Below are 21361 nucleotides of genomic sequence, written 5' to 3' on the forward strand. Positions count from 1 at the left end.
GGGGCTCCTGGAACAGCTGAGTGTCTTGATCCAGAAAATAATGGATTTCTGGATTCTCCTGCAAATTCCCCAGCTATAAACCCTCCGAACTTCCAAACATACCTTTATATTTGTTACAGAGTCCCAACACCATCTCTTGAGTCCTCTTGGTCCGCTATTCAGTGTTGTTGTTGATTGAGCTCCTCACTACATGTCTACCCTATCCGCCATCTTGAAGGTGGAAGGCCTCGTCGTAGTGTAGTGCTTAAAAATCTGGCTGCGAACCCTGCGGTCAGCAGCTCGAATCCACCAGGCTTTCTGCATGAGAGAGATGAGGCTTTCTGCTCCTTGCAGCTAAACAGCCTTGGAGTCTGGCGCATTAACACACAGCACCACTCCAAATCTTGCAGCCCGCTCCAAGATTTCACTGCCGCCCGCTCCAAGATCTCGCTGCCGCTCAAAATAGCAACCTCTTTTTCACTTGTTGAGTTGTGACCTAAGCATTTCTCTTCTCAGAGGGATAAAATGCTGGATGAGTCTATTGTAGAAAACCTTGTGTCCTACAATGAGACTGAGCACATCTTTGATTCAAGATTTGGTTCACGTCTTTATGATAATAATAATAATAGCTTCCATCTAGTGAGAGCATACAATGGTTCAGGGGACATGCTGAAGACTTAATGCACAGTACCTCATTTAACTCTCCAAACAGCCTGCAAGGTGGGTGATGGCATCCTAGTTTTCTGGTGAGGACAATGAAGCTCAGAAAGTCACCTCCAGCAATAACAGAAGCACCAAGGCTGCTCTTTATTATAGACTTGTATAATTTGAAGACTTTCTTACTTTTTTATCAGACAAATCGTCTACTTTCATTGTCACGATCCTGAATTAGGGTTATCACTAAGGAGGAAGACATAGTTATAACACAGACTCAGCTCATTCCAAAGTCTGTAACCATTAAATATCTGTACATATACCCATTATCTGTATTTATACATATTTATCTATCTATCTGCTTGTCTAGTGCTGTAGGATAAACACTGGACTGCTAACTGCAAGGTCTGTAGTTCAAATTCACCAGCCGCCCCTAGGAAACTCTATAATGGCTCACTATGAGTCGGAATCAACTCAATGGCACTTGACAACAACAACAATCTATCTACTTATATACCGCCAGGCGCACTTTCAATATCCTCCTCAGAAGAGCCCAGACAAGTTGTAATAACTTCTCATACACAATAAGGGAAGTCACCTTTATTCATTCTTTCTCTGTGCTAGGCATGCACTATTCTATTTAATGATAGTGGAAACTTCTAGCAAGCAGTTGAATCAAGACTTGATGATAAGACTGTCTGATATGAATGCCCTTGAATATTAGCAGAGAATGAGAAAGGTGGAGGTCATTTCAGATCGTTGAAAACCTTCTTTTTGCAGGTTCCAGACCTGTGGTGTTACTACAGCATGGACTCCTTGGAGATGCCAGTAACTGGATTTCCAACCTACCCAACAACAGCCTGGGCTTCATTCTGGCAGATGCTGGTTATGACGTGTGGATGGGGAACAGTAGAGGAAACACCTGGTCTCGGAAACACAAAACTCTCTCCATAGACCAAGATGAGTTCTGGGCTTTCAGGTATATGAACATCTTGCTAATGAAGGTGGCCATGGCTGTGTCTGGTAGAGTTGGATAAAGCATTAAGGGTTTCCAGTCTTTGGTTAATTTACTGTTGTTGGAACTTCAATATCCTAGTGTGAAATCCAAGAACGGATTACACAATAAGCAAGGTTAAATGCTGTTTTATTTTACCTTATTATTTGTGCTTATTTACCAATCTGTAGTATACAATTTCACATGGGGTTCATCCAGGGGAGGGTTACCCAATAAGTAAGGTAAGCACAGGCTCATTTGGGCTTACTTTTTACCACAGATTAGTAAATAAACACAAGTAAACTTGTGTTTATCTTGCTTACTGGCTAATCTAACACTGAGAAAACCCTTCTGATTATTTTAATTAGCTAGTGATTTTTGGGGGGAAGATAGGTTTCTCACATGGAAGGTTGGATCTGTCTAATAAGGTGAAAAATCTTTACTCTGAAATGTTTAGTGCCTTGTAGATGTGTATCCTGGAACTAATGCTTGGTTTATATTGTAAATAAGAGTAAAGACAAGGGCTAGAACCCCCAGAAGATGAGACAAGGCAGAATTAAAGAAATAAGGGAAATTATTACATTTAGGGGTCATCCACTTGATTAACACATCTCTCACGTGCTTACAAAATGCTTTTCATGTTTTATTTAACTCACCTATCGACAATCAACCTACTCTGCATACATTTCAACAGAGAAAAGGCCCTGAAGTTCCTAATACTTTTCGTATAACTGCATCTACATGGAGTCCCTGTGTTATTGTGCTAACAGTAAATTAGGACACGTCCATTAGTAAAGATTCATTAAGAATAGTGAGCACTTTCTCTATAACATCAGAAAATGGCAGTTTACTGACAACCTGTAATTTGAGAGGTACCCCTGAATCAAAGGCATGCATCTTGTCAATTCTGAGTGTTTTGAGGGGCAGATACAGGTTTTGGGATTCACTACTCAGGGACTTGCTTGTTAACCCCTGCTCTTCTTTTGTGTAGTCTGATTATAATTTTTTTGTATAACTTTGTCTTTTCCCCTTGTAGTTATGATGAGATGGCTAGGTTTGACCTTCCTGCAGTGATAAACTTTATTTTGCAGAAAACGGGCCAGGAAAAGATCTATTATGTCGGCTATTCTCAGGGCACCACCATGGGTAGGTTCAAAGGAAAGCAGGTTTGTATAAACAGAAGAAACATGAGCATCTGACTCAACAACTAGGCTTGGGATCAGTGCCCATCTAACCTCATGGATTTATCCTTTTCCGTGACTCTGACTCTAAGGGCCAAGAGGAAACAGACTAAATCAGGGGAGAACTATGGGTGGGTAGGAAGAATAAGTACCTTGGAGTCAGACAGATGTGGATTCAAATTCTAGCCCTGCCGCTTCTTATTAAGTGTTCTTATTTGTTGTTGTTGTTGTTGTTGTTATGTGTCATGGAGTCGGTTCCGACTCATCGTGACCCTGTACAGGGTTTCTGAGGCTGTAAATCTTTACGGGAGCAGAAAGCCTCATCTTTCTCCCGTAGAACAGCTGGTAGTTTTGAACTGCTGACCTTGTGGTTCGCAGCCCAATTCGTAACCACTACGCTACCAGAGTTCTTATTTAGTGCCATCAATTTGGTTCTGACTCATAGCAACCCTGTATAGGGTTTCTGAGTTGCGGCTGGTAAGTTTGAACCACAGACTTTGTGGTTCAAACCAACCTTGCAGTCCAGTGCTTATCCTATAGCGCCACACAAGGACTCCTCATGGGTAAATAACCTTGAGCAAGTTATTTTACCTCCCTGGTCTCAATTTTCTCCTCTATAAAATAGATAATCAATACTTACCTCTTAAATGTATTTGGAGTATTCAATATGATAATGTATATAAAATTCGAGTTCAGCACTAGACTGCAAACCACAAACCAGGTCGGCAGTTCAAACCCTCAGCTGCTCCTTGGAAACCCCATACAGGGTCACTATGAGTCCGAACTGTTAATAACAGCAACAAGTTTTGTGAAGGCAGACACTTGCCTAAGACACTTATGTGGGAGCACTTGCTGGCGCATAGTGCGTACTCTAAATATGCGATGAATGAATGAATACAAACCCTGAGTTCAGTGTCTTGCACATAATAGGCAATCAGTAAATATTCAGCATTGCTATCATTTTACAAACAGAACTGAGGAAATTTTACTCAGTTCTTTCTGGAAAAATCTTACCAGTTTTTAGCTAACTCAGAAGATATTTGTAGCTTTCTTAATTCTACAATACATCAGTCTTAAGCCATTTGGTTTCTGGGAACTCAGCAGGTCATCCAATCACTTTGACCTCTGACATTGATTTGTCAGGTAATTTGATTCTGCAAAAGTTCATAATAAGCATTATCCCGTCAAGTAGCTGTTGGTAAGCCAGAGTTCACCCTGTGCTCATTACTTATCTCTCAGGAATAGAATAGTCTATTTATCTCATTCTAACATTCCTCAGGTTTGAATTTTATCCTCAAGCAAGTGGAGGACAAACAGTTGCTCTAAGAAACTTCAAGCCACCACTGATGGGGAAGTGGTTTTATATAAGTCTACTGTTTTCTAGGAAAATTCCTTATCAAATTGTTTAAACCTCTCCTGCAAGTTACTTGGTTTCAACAAACTCATCCCAAGGAAGAAGTCTAAGACTCATGACCAACCTAATTAGCAAAGACGAAACTATGTGGCCTGGACCCCCTGGCTCACTCTATCTGAGTCTGGTTAGTCTGGTAGGCAGCAGAATAATGGGCTATTTTTACTTACCTCTCCTTATTCTTTCATATTTGCATGAATCATAATGTTATTGTAGGTGTCTGGAGGGGAGAACGTGCTTCATAAGAGCTTCTTAAACATTAACCGTGCTACTAGAAAGTCCTAATAGAACTTTCCAAAGCTCTTTCCAAGCGATCATTTATGCTCATTGCTCACTGATAAGGATATTGTGTCAGAGAATAAAAATGAATAGCAAAGCAGGAGTCATGGGACTATTGCAATTCAGGACAAAAGTTCATGAGGCTCATTTTTAATTGCTTTTCTCTAGTGAATGAAGAGTTTGACTTTTATGTTTTGCTTTCCTTGTTTTTCACTATTGCTAACTTATTTTGTGGCGCTGTGGGTTAAAGCACTGGACCACAAGGTCGATTTGAACTACAAGGTCAGCGGTTCAAACTCACCAGCTGCTCCTTGGAAACCCTATACAGGGTAGCTATGAGTTGGAACCAACACGAAAGCACTTAACAACAACATCAACAGTTTATTCTAGTTAACACTTTCCGTTACAAGGCACATCTTAGAAAGTTCTAGTGCTGTTTGTACTTACTATTTACCCGAGGCCTCTAAAGTTTTGTTTGTGTTGTAGTTTCTACACTCCAAGCTCTTCAGTGACATGAAAAGAGAGGTATTTATGATGAGGCTAAAGGCGATTTCCAGGGAAAGTACGGGACAAAAAGCATAGGATTCTCCCAGTAGTGAATCACAGAGGTGTTCGTATGAAGAACTTTCACATTAAGAGAACTATTACTGAGAGAAATTACCTACAGTTCTCAGGTCTTACCATCTGAACAGAGTTCATGTTGTTGTTGTTGTTGTGAACTGCCATTGAGTCGGATCCGAACCATAGCGACCCTATATAGGGTTTCCGAGGAGCAGCTGGTGAGCTTGAACTGCCAACCTTAAAGTTCAAACAGCTTTGCAGTCTGGCGCATTAACCCACAGTGCCACACAGAGTTCATAGATGGTTAGAATTCAGCTGGGACATAATTTAATGTATTTTCAACCTCATTCTAATGATGGCACAGCTGGGAGAGCAAGAAGTGATGCCCAGTTACTTTTGTGCCTACTTTTGTTTGTAAGTGTCTGACAACCTAATCAGATGGAAGAAAAAGTCAAGAGAGATTTAGTCTTCTTTCTAACTCACTAACCTCCTGGGATCTAGAAAGCAGTTATGGGATGCTAGTTTTTCCTCTGTCGAAGCCCTGAAAACTGCAAGTATCAGCCCAGACAGACACACAGACTCTTTCAAAAGAGTCACACAGTTTTTCAAATATAATGACTGTGCCCTAGCTTTATAGAATAGCCTTTTTTCTCTCAAAGGCACCACAGAGCTGTTGCTGTAAAGTGGTAATTCAGGGAATTCATCTATTTTATAGATAAAGAAACTGAGACACAGACTAATTTATAACAAGTCTATGGGCAGAAATCAATGTTGGAATTTAGTTCATGCAACTACTTGTCCACTAGATTGTTACAATTTAGATTCCAGAAAAGTTAGGGATCAGGGAGAAACTCCCCCACACCTGCTCTTTCCCATGTCCATTATGTAACAGAACACAGTTGCTAAGCATAATAATTGCTCTGATTCTCAATTTCTTTCTCTGTAAAGTGGAGATTTAAAAAATAAATAAACAAAAAGCTTAAAGGATTCCAAGAATTAACTGATGTAAGAACCATGAAAGTCCTAATCAAAAATATCTAATACAAGGGAGCTTCAAAACATTAGTGGAAAAATACATAGCCATTTAACTTCACTTTTCCACAGGCATTTTGATGCCCTCTTATACATAACTTCATCTCTCTCACTCTCAATATATTCTCAGTCAATATTTTTGTATTTAATAATTCACTGAGAATCCACTACCTGAAACAAATATTCTGTGTGTCATAGGAAATATAGACTTTTTTGCTTTTGTTTCATTTTCTTTTTATTTTTCTCCTTTAAGGAGCTTATAGTTTCATAGAATAATTAAGATATTAAAATTCGAATAGCCTCTGAGGTCACCTTTAAGCTAAATAACAGATTGGTTTGCAAAATGAAGACTATCACTTGTAATTACTATTCTCCTTTAAAAATCATCCATATGAGACCAAATGATCTGCAATTATTTTAAAACAAAGATGAAAAGGTAAGGTGTAGGGAAACTAGAATAATGGAAACGAAGCTACCAGAATGGAAGTATTGATAATGTTCCTGCATTGTGAAGAATGTAACCAAAGTCACTGAACAACTACTTGTGTAAAAATTATTGAATAGGAACCTAAACTGCTGTGTAAACCTTCACCAAAACCCCCTAAAAATATAATTAAAAAAACAGATATACCAATACATTATCTTGGTAAAAATAAATATCTTCTGAGTTCTAGGATGTGTTGACTACATACTGACATACTTCTCCTCTCACAGGCTTCATTGCATTTTCCACCATGCCTGAGCTGGCTCAGAAAATTAAAATGTATTTTGCTCTAGCTCCTATTGCCACTGTCAAATATGCAAAAAGCCCTGGAACCAAATTTTTGTTGCTGCCAGATATGATGATCAAGGTATGGGAATCCTCAGGTAATCCCTTGCCTCCGGGGAGGAGTCTATGTTGCTCAATTTGCTGAAGCATAGACTGACATTAGAGTCACTTCTTTCTTGCCTGGAATTTAATGACTACTGTTTCATTTCATATTTTTACAGGGATTGTTTGGAAAAAAAGAATTCCTGCACCAGAACAGAATTCTCAGACAGTTTGTGATTTACCTTTGTGGCCAGGTGATAATTGACCAGATTTGTAGCAATATCATGTTGCTTCTGGGTGGATTTAATTCAAACAATATGAACATGGTAAGTGGCAAGTGTTTTGTTTCACAAAGCAAATCTAAGATTTATTATTCTCATTCCTGGAGGGTAAACTAATGACACGGAAGGCTTAGGGAAACAACACACACCCCATTTTTTGGTTCGCTACACTCTAAAACTTTCAGAAAAGCCAGTCAGCATAGGTTGAGGTAAGACTAATATAAGGGCATTGCTAAATGCCAGCTTCATTGATTAGAGATGGGAGACATCTGAAAGTAGCTTTACTTGAGTTGAGTTAGCAATGAAAAAAAGTGTGGTGCTGAGGGTTAATGTACTGAACTGCAAGGTCAATTTGAACCACAAGGTTGATAGTTCAAGCTCACCAGTTGCTCCTCAGAAACCCTATACAGGGTCGCTATGAGTTGGAACCGAGTCAACGGCACTTAACAGCAACAATAACAGTCAAAGAAGAGAAATCCCATACATCACCCACCTAGTTGGATCATTCTGGTATGTGACTTGATCCCTTTGATGGGAGGTCTGGGAGATTTGGTCATCTTAGGCCCAAATTAAGAAAGGTGTGTGACAGGGCTGTATTCTTTCACCATACTTATTCAACCTGTATGCTGACCAAATAATCCAAGAAGCTGGGTTCTATGAAGAAAAATGCTGCATCAGGATTGAAGGAAGACTCATTAACAACCGCGATATGCAGATGATACAACCTTGCTTGCTGAAAGTGAGGAGAACTTAAAATATTTACTGATGAAGATCAAAGACTACAGCGTTGGGTATGGATTGCATCTCAATGTAAAGAAAACAAAAATCCTCACCACTGGACCAATAACCAACATTCTTATCAACAGAGAAAAGATCGAAGGTGTCAAGGACTTCATTCTTCTTGGATCAACTACCAACACTCATGGAAGCAGCACTCAAGAAATCAAATGACATAATTGCATTAGGCAAATCTGCTGCACAAGACCTTTTTAAAGTGTTGAAGAGCAAAAATGTCAGCTTGAAGACTCAGGTGCACCTGACCCAAGCCATGGTATTTTCAATCACCTCATATGTGTGCAAAGACTGGACAGTGAATAAGGAAGACTGTAGAAGAATTGACACATTTGAGTTATGGTGTTGGAGGAGAATATTGAAAGTGCCATGGGCTGCCAAAAGAACCAACAGATCCATGTTGGAAGAAGTGCAGCCAGAGTGCTCCTTGGAGGCCAGGATGTCTAAACTTCATCTTACATACTTTGGACATAATGTCACAAGGGTTCAGTCACTGGAGAAGGATATCATGTTTGGTAAGGTGGAAGGTCAGAGAAAAAGAGTAAGACCACCCCCCCCCCCACCCAGCGAGATGGATTGGTAAAGTGGCAGCATCAATGGGCTCAAGCATGGCAATAATTATGAGGTTAGCCCAGGATCGGGCAATGCTCCATTTGTTGTGCATAGGGTCGCTATGAGTTGATACCAACTCAATGGCACCTAACAAGAACAACAACAAAGGCCCACTGAAGCAGCAGTCCAGAAATCAAATAACTTCGTTAACTATAAAACTCATGATCTCTGTAAATCTTTACCCAGTTCACAATAAAAAGTAAAAAAAAAAAAGCAAGAAAGAAAGAACTCAAAGGATGTATTGCACTGAGGAGATCTGCTGCAAAAGACATCTTCAAGGTTTTAAAAAGTAAAGATATCAATTTGAAGACTAAGGTGTACCTGATTAAAGTCATGGTATTTTCAATCACCTCATATGCAAACAAAAGCTGGACAATGGATAAGGAAGACCAAAGAAAATGTGATGCCTCTGAATTATTGGCAAAGGCTATTGAACATACATGGGCTGCCACAAGAATTAGCAAATCTTTCTTGGAAGAAGTACAATAGGAATGTACCTTAGAAGACAGGATGGTGGGATCTGTCTCAATTACTTGGACATGTTATCAGGAGAAAAACATCATGCTTGGTGAAGTTGTTGCTGTTGTTATGTGCCGTGAGTCAGTTCTGCTTCATAGTGACCCTGCATAGGGTTTCTGAGGCTGTAAATCTTTACGGGAGCAGAAAGCCTCATCTTTCGCCCATGGAACAGCTGGTAGTTTCAAACTGCTGACCTTGCAGCTCACAGCCCAATTCATAACCACTATGCTACCAGAGCTCCTTCTTGGTAAAGCAGAGGGTTTGAAAATTCTCAATGAGATAGATCTACACAGTGACCACACCAATGGGCTCAAACAGCAATGATGGTGACAATGGTGCCTAACTGGAAAGGGTTCCATTCTGTTACACGCAGCGTCACTGTGAGTCAGAACTACAGACTCGATGACACCTGACAACAAATAACAACATAAGTGAGAGTCACGGGTAGGTTTCCTAGTAAGCATACTCTGACATGGAATTTAGTGCACACAATGGTTTGGGGTTGTGCTTTTGGATAGAAACAGGTTTGGGCAAATGAGAAAATAGAGCTGGGATATAATCTCCAAAAAATAAAACCTCAGGGCTGACTCTTCAGAGATTTTCCACATTAGAGTCTTCAGTCTTTTAATGCCGTCCACCCCAGAAATGAGGACTCATTTGGCAATCCAGCTCTCAACCCCTGAGATACTGGAGGGCTATATGCCATCAGCACTTTCAAGAGTTGGAAGAATAATTCTTTAAATTACCAAGAGTCTGTTTTATTAGTAATGCAGTGATTTCAGTAGGAGCTACCATTTGGTAGACATGTATTATGTTCCGTACAGGACGGGACAGTGTTTCCTTCTGTTGTACGGAGCAGTTATGAGTCAGAATCTACTGGAAGATACCTAACAACAACATGCTAAATTAATTCCTATGGCAAACCTGTGAAAGACATATTATCAATATCCTCATTACTTTAAGGATTAGTGTTCTGAGATTTCAATATTAAATTTGTTGTTCTTGTTAAGTGCCATCAAGTTGATTCCAACCCATTGTGACCCTGTATAGGGTTTCCAAGGAGCAGCTGGTGAGCTTGAACCACTGACCTTGCAGTTCAAATGGCTTTGCAGTCTGACGCATTAGCCCACAGCGCCACACTAGGACTCCTGTTATTAAATAAGTCACTTAAATTCACCTAAGAATTCAGTGGCAAGGTCAGAATTTTAAAGCAGGCAGTCCAGTTTCAGAGTCTTCATCCTTATATGGAGCCCTGGTGTGGAGGTATATGATTAACACTGGACTGCTAGCCACAAGGTGGTGGTTCAAACCTATCAACCACTCCTGGGAAACCCTATACAGGGTTACTGTGAGTCAGAAATGACTCAAAGGCGCTTAAGAACAACAGGAACATCTTCAATATAGGAACTCTGGTGGTGCACAGTTAAGTGCTTGTCTGATAACCGTAAAGTTAATGGTTCAAACCCACTGGAGGAAAGACCCGCTGATCTGCTTCCATAAAATGCAGTCTAGAAAACACTGTGGGGAACGTCTGCTCGGTCTCCTGCAGTCTCTGTGAGTCAAAAATGGACTTGCTGAGATCTAACAAAAAGATCCTTAGTAACTCTAGTAAAGTTTTGTTTATTTATTATGTTTTTACAGAGGTCAGCTCTATAATGAGAAATTATGGTTAGATTATGAATGTAGGTGCCTGAGAACACATTTAGTTGGCTTTTTAATTTATGTACACATGAATAATAGTGTTTCATAGATAATTGTTGATAATTTAATGATGTTCCCATCTCTTAGTCTGACACCCTGGAGATTTGGTCTTGACCAAGTACACAGTTTGTGACTTTTTCTAAGTCCCACAAGCCACTCATGCTTTGTTACAGAGCCGAGCCAATGTGTACGTGGCCCATACACCTGCTGGAACTTCTGTGCAAAATATCCTACACTGGAGCCAGGTAAGAATGTTGAATGTGAAGTCACATGTTTTGCTAAGAGCATTGCACAGGGTAGAGAATGCTCAAGGGATGCCCTTTGACAGTCCAGGAATTTTTCTCATTAATTCTGAGATAAAACTCAACTCTGTCAGTGGTATGTCAACTATAAATTTATCTACAGCATTGAATTTTTGTAGAAAATGAAAAGATAGGAGTAGCCCCGTGGCATGTTTAGTGCTTTTAAGTGTGAATCAAGGTGGTCCCAGTGAGACATTTCTCTGTCTTTAGCCATAAAAATATGAGGCTTGTTTTTGCATTCACCTTTTTGGCTCTTTCAGTAACTTGGTCAAATAACAGTAGTAGAGGAAAGTGCAAGGTGCCCTGATGGCCTGGTGGGTTACACCTTGGGCTGCTAACTGCAAGGTTAACATTTGAAATCCACCAGGTGCTCCATGGGAGAAAGATGAAGCTTTCCGCTCCCATAAAGATATACAGCCTTGGAAACCCTGTTGTTGTTATTGTTAAGTGCCGCTGAGTCGGTTCCAACCGACAGCAGCCTCTGTAGTGTTTCAGAGGAGCAGGTGGTGGGTTTGAACCACCAACCTTGCAGATCAAATTTATGCACCAAGTGGATGGCCTCTATCCAGCAACCATCCAGCAAAAAATGCTAAGATGGCGCCTGCCTTAAATTACTTGCCTTAATTGCCCAAAGAGGTTTTAACAGGAGCCATTTGTGTTGCAAATTTTACCTGCAATCCTGAGAATGAAATACTACATTAGCAATCACATGAATTGTCTCTAAGAGGCCATGTGTTTAATTGAAGGCAAAGAATTAAGAATTGCTCCAAGGACAATGGAGTATCACATGTAAATGCTAAGTGTTCTTTCCCGATGAAGAAGCTTTGACACTAAGAGTGCTCACGATAGATGCTGTGAGACAGAGGGTGACACCAGTTGGATATGGAACTAAAAGCAGTTATGAGACGAGGGCTAGAGCACACCTGCCATACATACATACATACATACATACATAAAATAAAAGAGAAGGTCTTGAGTAGAATAGTTTAAGAATACTGATGATGATGACTGTGAATCATAAATATTGATCCAATCTACTCTTCTTATAATTTGGAGTCCAGTCACATTCTTCTATTGTTATATTTTGATGTGTTTGTGCATGTATAATATTTCATAAGCAAAGCCAAAGAATTCTGAATTGGGTGATGTTTTGGCCACTGTCTCCCAGGACCACTGCATTGTACCATTTCAGAAAGCATTTTTCTCACTCTAGCCTATGGAGTGGCACAGAATAACCACACAGACTAAAATGAGGATGCACTTCTTGGATTTGCATAATCTAGGTGTCAAGTATTTCTTAATACATTTTTCTCCCTGAAAGGATTTTTTTTCTTTTTTTTTAACCTTACACTTCCCACAAGAGGAGTTCTGGTGTGGCGTTGTGTGTTAATGTGCTGGACTTCAAAGTCGGTTTGAACTGCAAAGTCAGCATTTCAAGCTCACCAGCTGCTCCTCTGAAACCCTCTACAGGGTTGCAATGGGTCAGAACCAATTCAAAGACACTTAACTGAACAGAGGAATAACTCAGCCTTGGGTTTCTATTTTGCTCACAATCCTAGGTTTGGTAGCACATTTCCACCACCACCTCACCCTTACCCAGTGAGACATTTGAATGCCTTGTAACTTTTTAACTTCCTTTTAGGCAGTAAATTCTGGAGAACTACGGGCATTTGATTGGGGAAGTGAGACCAAGAATCTGGAGAAAAGCAATCAGGTAAAGGAGTTCAATACCATCCACTGGAAATGTGTGAGGCGGAAGTCGTAGTGGCAATTTATTAGCGATACAGGAATAAAATACATGAATTCAAGTAGAAAAGAATCCTTCAGGTTTGACTCCATTTGAGAAGTTTACATCTTAACCAAGAGATCTTGTTGTTGTTAAGTACCATTGAGTCAGTTTCCACTCAAATTGACCCTGAAGAGGGTTTCCAAGGAGCAGCTAGTGGGTTTGAACTGCCAGTGGTTGGCAGTTCCGTGTTTATCCTATAGTGCCACATCAGGACCTGGTGCTTCCTCAATGAAGTAGGAGGACTTTCCTGATGTGGCTGCCTCTGTGAAGCAGGAACGAAACATCTCTGGAACAAGACGTAGATTTAGAAGAATGTAGACTATAGTAGTTATTAGGAGGGTCTCTTAGGGTTAAGAAAAGGAAGAATGGAAATGACAATAGGGTAGAACAGTTTTATGGTACAGACAAAATGTCAGTAAAGAGCAAGTGGGTATTCTTGTGTTTGTCTTGTCTTTGCACGACTGTGCATCAAGTGGGAAGGTCATTTTGATTCTACAAGCCCCAATTTCTTTATCTTTAAAAAAAAAAATTACTGGACTAGATGATCTTAAAGAGATCTTCAGGTCAGACTTTTAATGAATCTGTAATCTGCAAGTAAAATATATGAAAAATAATGTTACAACAGATCCGTTTTGGAAGAAGTGTAGCCAGAGTGCTCCTTGGAGTCCAGGATGGCCAAACTTTGTCTCTCATACTTCAGACATATTGTCAGGAGGGACCATTCTCTGGAGAAGGATATCATGTTTGGTAAGGTGGAGGGTCAGAGAAAAAGTGAGATGGATCAGCAAAGTGGCAGCATCAATGGGCTCAAGGGTGGCAACAGTAATGAGGTTGGCCCAGGATCGGGCAGTGTTTCGTTTTGTTGTGCATAGGGTTGGTATGAGTTGGTACCGACCTGATGGCACCTAACAATAACAACAACAACAACATGAGTCAGAACTAACTCAATGGCACTGAACAGGAACAACAACAATGCCTAGGATTATAATCCCACTTGGGAATGAGTTATCTTTGTGTCGTAAGTGAAGTAGAAAAGGATACGTATGTTCTTCTAAACATAAAAGTTTCATTTAAGAATACTGATAAACATATGTGGTAGCGTAGTGGTTACGAATCGGGCTGTAAGCCGCAAGGACAGCAGTTCGAAACTGCTAGCTGTTCCACGGGAGAAAGATGAGGCTTTCTACTCCCGTAAAGATTTACAGCCTCGGAAACCCTGTACAGGGACGCTATGAGTCAGAACCGACTACACAGCACATAATAACAACAACAAACATATGTGAATGTCAACAGGTATCGAAAACACAAACAGAAAGCTGGAGGGAACAGGGTGGACACAACCCAATTCTTCATATTGTGTTTCACATCCACTCACTGCATATTAATCCAGGAAAAAAAGATAGGAAATTGAATAGAGTGTGTTGTTGTTTAGTGTCGTTGAGTCGGTTTTGACCCATAGAAACCCTGTATAGGGTTTCCAAGAAGTGGCTGGTGAATTTGAACCAACGACCTTGCAGTTCAAACCAATGTTGTGGTCAAGTGCTTATCCTAGAGCATCACACCAGGACCCCAAACAGATTGTGTGGTGGCTGTGTGCCGTGGAGTCGGTTCCGACTCATAGCGACCCTGTATAGGGTTTCTAAGGCTGTAAATCTTTACGGGAGCAGAACGCCTCATCTTTCTCCCACAGAACAGCTGGTAGCTTCAAACTGCTGACCTAGAGATTACAGCCTTGGAAACCCTGTATAGGGTCGCTATGAGTCGGAACCGACTCCACGGCACATAACCACCACCATCACCACTACTGAAAAATAGTTATGGAAGGGAACCTCCCTCCACACACACACCACACACAAAAACAGGTGTCATAAATAAGCACTGGACTGTTAACCGCAAAGTCCAACTCAGCAACCACCCCTCAGAAATCCTATTCAGGGTTACTATGAGTTGGAACCAGCTGACGGCACTTAACAACAGCGATAACAATAGAACTAGGCAGAAGTATTTATTTCAATACTTTTCACCTGTAAGGTAAGAAAAACTATGGCCCTATCAAATATTCCAAACTTCACAATCTACTTTAGGGTATAACTCTAGTGCCTTAGAGACCACAGAGAGGAACAATGAGCTGGGATTCGAGGCGAGACTCCACAGGGGTTTTGCTGAGTAAGAAATGGACTTGTCATTTCTATGGTGCTGATGAACTTGAGGGCTCAGCCAGACAGCCTGATCTGATTGTACTACTTGAATAAGGGGAATTCCCAGGAATTAGGAATACTGGACACACCTTTGAGTAACAGGAGGTTTGAACAGGGACCTACCTTCTGCCTCATCTTGGTTCAAACTACCTGAGATCCTGTGCAGTAGAACAACTTGTTGCTTTCCTCTTCTCTAGAGAGAGGCAGTAAAACTGTGCCTGTCTCAAGGTTTTCCTGTGATCTCAGAGTAAAAAAATCCAGTATCATCTGCTGAAAACACACCTGTTGGAAATGTGTGAGAGGGAAGTCGTATCAGGTTCTAGTAGCTTCCATTTTCTTGCCTTTTTTTGTAGAATAATTCTATTTTATAATATAAAATAGATCTAATATTTTTGTCTCATGGAACACTTGTGAAATTATAATTTAAATAGACAGGGACATTATTTTTAAAGGCAAATTGTATGCAAAATATTTATTCATAAGCCTAAAGTGCTAGTTAGTTTATATGTTTTCTGATTTTATCTAGTGAATTATTACAGATATTGTTCCCATTTCACAGCTGAAGAAACTGAGTTTCAGTGACATGAAGTCATTTTGTCTTTGAACACAAACCCTAATGCAGTTACGTATGGTTCTAACACCCGTGCACCTTCCACCACAACATAGGGCATATTTACTATGTTTTTTTTGAAAGTTAAGTTAAAAATGTGGACATCCTAATGGTATCTAGAATTAAAAAACATTCCTTATCTCTAGCCCACTCCTTTAAGGTACAAAGTTAGAGATATGATGGTTCCTACAGCAATGTGGACTGGTGGTCAGGACTGGCTATCAAATCCCGACGATGTGAAAACACTGCTTTCAGAAGTGACCAACCTCATCTACCATAAGAACATTCCTGAATGGGCTCACGTGGATTTCATCTGGGGTTTGGATGCTCCTAACCGTTTGTACAATGAAATCATACATCTGATGAAGCAGGAAGACATTGGCCTTTCTCAGGAAACGTGTAAGGTTAGACTGTGAAGCATCTAAAACTGCAAGTCTTAGGAAGACCCTGATTGCAAATGGGGCTGGGGTCCATGAACAGAATTTCATGAATGTTTTCCAAAATTGGAAACCTACCCAATCTGTTTAAGAAAGATAGAGAAGGGAAGGAAGAAATATAGTATATATACCTTCAGATCTCCAGAAATTGACACCAACTGATAATTAAATTTTCTCTCAAGTAATTAAACTGCTCATTGAGTAACCATGGGCTTCATGTGCCATTTAATATCCTACAACCATGAAAGACAGGTTTTGCCTGACAGTCACAATGTATTAAGACATTCTCTATATCATCAGGTAAATCTCCTTTAAAACATTATTATTTTTCTAGAAGCCATAATTTTGGAACAGCAAGTAAAATGACAAATGGGAACAGATATTGAAGTCTTGAGTCCCTGGCTTATTGTTGACATTTAAAAAGTGAGACATTTGCATCTTATTGCCATGGAAACATATATAACATGACCTCATAAAGTAAACTGCTTTGGAGAAAAAAAAAAAGGTACAGTGCAGATGAAATATATTTTAAGCATCCTTGTATGAGTTGGTGCTGACTCAACAGCACTTAACAACAACATAACTAGATGTCAGAGAAGATCACTTTGTAAAGTATTTTGGAATTGTCCAACAAGTGCATTATTCATTGTGTAAAGTGTATATTTTTATTTTAGTACCTAAAGTCTAGACAAAACCTGTTTGAGAGTATCCAGTCTAATGGTTAGAAATTTGGAGACATAATTGGTTAGAAATTTCTGGCCCAGTTTTCTGCCACTAAAAATTAAGAGCTAGGAAGAAAAATTGTATTATGTCAGGAGCATACTGAAACAAGTCCCTGTATTTATCTTTGATCTTATCACCACAACTCCTCCACAAATTAAGATTTATTTCTTCAGAAAATTTGTTCAATTTTCACACAGTTTCAAAGATGACAGTAATAAATTATACGAGCAATAGTACAATTCTGCAAACTCTAATCTGAAACCAAATCCCAGGTGTACTGGTATATACCTCTCCTGGTCTTCTGGGGACTCAGTTCAGTGACAGGGGATCTTAAATAATTTACTTGGTGGTGGTGGTATGCTGTGGAGTCGATTCTGACTCATAGTGACCCTGTACCGGGTTTCTGAGGCTGTAAATCTTTACGGGAGCAGAAAGCCTCATATTTCTCCCATGAAACAGCTGGTAGTTTCGAACTGCTGACCTTGAGGTTAGCAGCTCAATTCGTAACCACTACACTACCAAATGGAGTCCTGGTGTGGAGCTGTGGGTTAATGCACCAGACTGCAAAGCTATTTGAACTGCAAGGTCGGTAGTTCAAGCTCACCAGCTGCTCCTCGGAAACCCTACACTGGTCGGAACTGACTCCACAGCATTAACAACAACAACGCTACCAGATCTCCTTAAAGCCCTGTACATAGTTCTATAATTATTCCTGGTTTGAGTTTTATTAGACCTTTGTTCTGCTCAAGAACAGTAAGTGTTTCATTCTTAGACTATGCTAATTACCACATGTAGTGTGGGGTAGTTTGTGTCCACAGCTGTGAGTCATTCAGTCTTGATTTGCAAAATTCAAACATTTTTTTTTAAGTTTTTATTGTGAATTCAGAGATAGTTTACATGGGAGAACATAGGTTTTACACTCATCACTTCATTGCAATGATTACAACCCCCTCCGTGCATCATCATTCAACAGTATTTGTTTCTATCAAGCATATTTTAAATGTATTTATTTCCACTCTTGTAATTTACTAAAGAGATGAGACGTATTTTGATATTCAAAATCTCTTGTTTAGGAGTGTATTCCCAATACTACCTAACCTCATCATGTAGCTCCATCTCTTGTAAAGAAACCATTTATTCACACAATTTATAGTAACATTTATCATTTTATTTATAAGATAAAAAATTAGCATTTTTGTTGTTGTTAAGTGCGGTCAACTCACAGCCACCCTATATAAGGTTTGCAAGGAGTGGCTAGTGGGTTTGCACTGCCAACTTTGCAGTTAGCAGTCCAATGTCTGTCTTACAGCACCATATGTTTAGTATTTGGAATATATCCTCAAGATCATAAAGGCTGTTTTGAACAAACATATTGATAGTTACCTAACTTGTTCAAAACTTAGATACGTTTTCCTTTAGACTGATGCCAAAATGTTTACTAGTGTGCTGGTAAACTGTCTGGAAAGGAAGAAAAATCCCCCCGATTGCCAACTTCTACAATGTAAATGCTTCCACTACTGATAACTAATAAATATTTTTGTTGAAATTATTTCACCAAAGAAACAATTATGCATAAATTTCTAAACCCACATATATACACATAATTCTATACAAATATACACTTTGATATTTCCTCTTAATACTCAAAGGAACCTGAAAAGAACAGTTTGTCTCCTAGGGTGCGCCCTATGAAACAATGCCCTATGTAACTTTGTTCCTCTTCTTTAGAAGAGACTGAATAAAACATCACATGTTTAGGCTAAGTGAAGATTCCAATAAATTGAATGCTTCCCCTAGAGGATTATGGTCATGGTGAACTCCACAGAGCAAAACACATCATAAATACCCAAGCTCTTCAGAAACAATACCCATGGCAACCATGATTATCACCATGAAATGATGGCTTCCAGGTTGAATGGCCAATAAATAGTCCAGCAGTCCACAATAGAGATAGGGTCCAGTCCTTTAACTTGGCCTACTTCTCCATCTGTGAGGCCACAAGGACTATGAAACTTTCCTTAGCATTAATTCAATCTGGGAAAATTTTAATCTTCGTGCAATGTCTAGTGAACTCTCGCCATGCTGAGGAGAAAAAGAAGTTGTAGTTATTTATTTCCAGTTGAGTCAATTATCAATTCAAAGGATCTATTAAACTATTTAGATTCGATGGTTCTTGAATTTGTCAAGGGCTTTAAATGCCATTCAGTTCTAATAGTAATAATCCAAAGCAGCTGTTATCAAGTTGTTTTTAACTTTTAATGTCCCTGTGTGTGTCAGGGTAGCACTGTACTCCATAGGGTTTTGATGGCTGATATTTGGGAAGTAGATGCAAGGTACTTCTTTCAAGGTGCCTCTGGGTGCACTCAAACCTCCTACCTGTAAATAGCAGCCTAGTGCATTAATCATTCATACCAGCCAGGGATTCCTTATTACAGTAATGCTATTTGTCCTCAAGTCCATTCGTACCCATCATGACCCTAGAGGACAGAGCAGAACTGCTCCATAGGACTTCCTATGCTGCAATCTTATGGGAGCAGATCACCTTTTCTCTTTGAGCCACTGAGTGGTTGGAATAACTGATCTCTCTGTTAGTAGCTGAGCACGTAACCATCATACCACCAGGGCTCCTCTAACAATAAGAAACTAAAACAAAACAAAACAAAACAAAGCCCATGGCCACTGAGTTGACTCTAACTCAGAGTGACCCTATAGGACAAAGTAGAACTGCCCCAAAGAATTTACAAAGCTTTGTCTTTATAGACACAGACTGCCCCATAGGTCTCCTATGAAGCGGCTGATGGGCTCGAACCACAGACCTATGGTTAACAGCCCAGCGCTTAACCATGGAACCAACAGAGCTCCTAAACAGTAATGGTGGTGGTGGTGGTTATGTGCCGTGGAGTCGGTTCTGACTCATAGACCCTGTACAAGAATAGAATCACTCAATTCCTTAGTAAAGATGATTAATTATATTGTTCTTAACATCAGAAACAAGGCCTCATCCCACAAGGTCCACAGATCCTCACCTTGTTCTTTATCCTGGGGTCTGCATGGGCTTCAAGGAGCAGAGGGACAACAGTCTGGTTTTTCATTTCGCAGGCATAATGCAGGGCAGTGCAGCCATACTGAAACACAAAGGGCCAGCGTCATAGCTCACTAACCAGCTCTCCAAAGACAGCAGTACATGGCTTCTTCAATGATACTTTTCACATTATGTAGTTTATAACTTAATTAAAAGAAATCATCTACTAGCCATCTATTGTTGTTGTTAAGTGAATCAGTTCTGACTCATAGCAACCCTGTATAGGATTTCCAAGGAGTGGCTGGTGAGTTTGAACTGCTAGCCTTACAGTCCAATGCTTATCCTACAGCACCACATCAGGACTCCAGTCATCTCCGGGTATCTGCATTGCAGGTACTTAAAATGGTTTATCTGCTCTGCTTCAGTATGTATATTAATATCCTATAGGTCATCAATATCTCCTTTGCTCATTTTCGGTTCTAAACTTAAAAACCCATCTTATAAAAAGCTGATGCTCAAAATATCCCAAGATTTCTTTGTATAATTCTACAATCAGCACCCTGATCATATTACCAGTTTCTCCCTTTAAAGCGTCTCCTTGTGGACTTTTTTGTAAATAATATCCTTTACGGTCCTTACTGAAAATCTTACAGTCTGAAAACAACAAGTGGTACTCCAACATGCCTTCAGGGTCAGTGCAGCTCTGTGTAGGCATTCCCTATACTGGGTGTATTCATAGTAGATTACCCTGTTGTATTCATTTAAAATACTAGCTACATATCAAAGGAAATTTTCAATTGGGGCATTTGTGTACAAGCATGATAGCTTTAGTAACTGCAAAAATAATGTCCTGGTCATCGAGACTAACATAATAGATCTTAGAAACGCTTCTAAGATTAGAGTTGATAATGTCACAGCCTCTTTTTTTTATTACATGATTGAATGATAAAGACAAGATCTGGCAATGATTGTTTCCTGGTGAAGTGACTCTAATTATCTTAAAGCACAAAATATTATATTACTTAGAGTTGGGAAATGGATCTTAATATGGATATTATATTTGCAGAATGATAGGCAAGTTAGTATGTGTGTGTTCATGTGTATGTGTGTATGCTCACACACAGAAATGTAATATCTCATCTAAAGATAAAGAGAGACATAGAGAACAGCCTAGAGTACTTTTGTTTAAAGTCACAAATGAAGCCTTTTGAATTATTTAATATTTAATAATATTTTATTTAATACCTTTCAAAGGTATGGTAGCGTAGTGGTTACAAATCGGGCTGCAAACCTTAAGGTCAGTGGTTCGAAACTACCAGCTGCTCCGCGGGAGAAAGATGAGGCTTTCTACTCCCGTAAAGATTTACACCTTCGGAAACCCTGTACAGGGTCGCTATGGGTCGGACCCGACTCGATGGCACTTAACAACAACAACAACAACAAAGGTATCTAAAGAAATTATGATACATAGTG

The 21361-nt window shown here is 39.7% G+C and overlaps 2 protein-coding genes across 2 annotated transcripts in view; one reads left to right on the plus strand and one right to left on the minus strand.

Annotated features, from left to right (window-relative positions):
• LIPM (lipase, family member M) overlaps positions 1 to 16157 on the plus strand; it is a 28256-nt gene extending 12099 nt beyond the window's left edge. Inside the window, exons 3-9 of the mRNA XM_006831124.1 lie at positions 1414 to 1612; positions 2664 to 2773; positions 6806 to 6942; positions 7082 to 7228; positions 10981 to 11052; positions 12752 to 12823; positions 15853 to 16157. Of these exons, the coding sequence (XP_006831187.1) occupies positions 1414 to 1612; positions 2664 to 2773; positions 6806 to 6942; positions 7082 to 7228; positions 10981 to 11052; positions 12752 to 12823; positions 15853 to 16122 (1007 nt within the window). The 3' untranslated portion in view covers positions 16123 to 16157. The remainder of the gene's footprint in view (positions 1 to 1413; positions 1613 to 2663; positions 2774 to 6805; positions 6943 to 7081; positions 7229 to 10980; positions 11053 to 12751; positions 12824 to 15852) is intronic.
• A 2713-nt stretch (positions 16158 to 18870) lies between these two features.
• The window catches only part of ANKRD22 (ankyrin repeat domain 22), a 37099-nt gene continuing 34608 nt past the window's right edge, over positions 18871 to 21361 (minus strand). The window contains exons 5-6 of the mRNA XM_006831437.1: positions 19893 to 19991; positions 18871 to 18948 (exon numbers count right to left, since the gene is read on the minus strand). Of these exons, the coding sequence (XP_006831500.1) occupies positions 18871 to 18948; positions 19893 to 19991 (177 nt within the window). The remainder of the gene's footprint in view (positions 18949 to 19892; positions 19992 to 21361) is intronic.

This window comes from Chrysochloris asiatica, unplaced genomic scaffold (assembly GCF_000296735.1).
Source record: "Chrysochloris asiatica unplaced genomic scaffold, ChrAsi1.0 scaffold00003, whole genome shotgun sequence".
NCBI lineage: Eukaryota > Metazoa > Chordata > Mammalia > Afrosoricida > Chrysochloridae > Chrysochloris > Chrysochloris asiatica.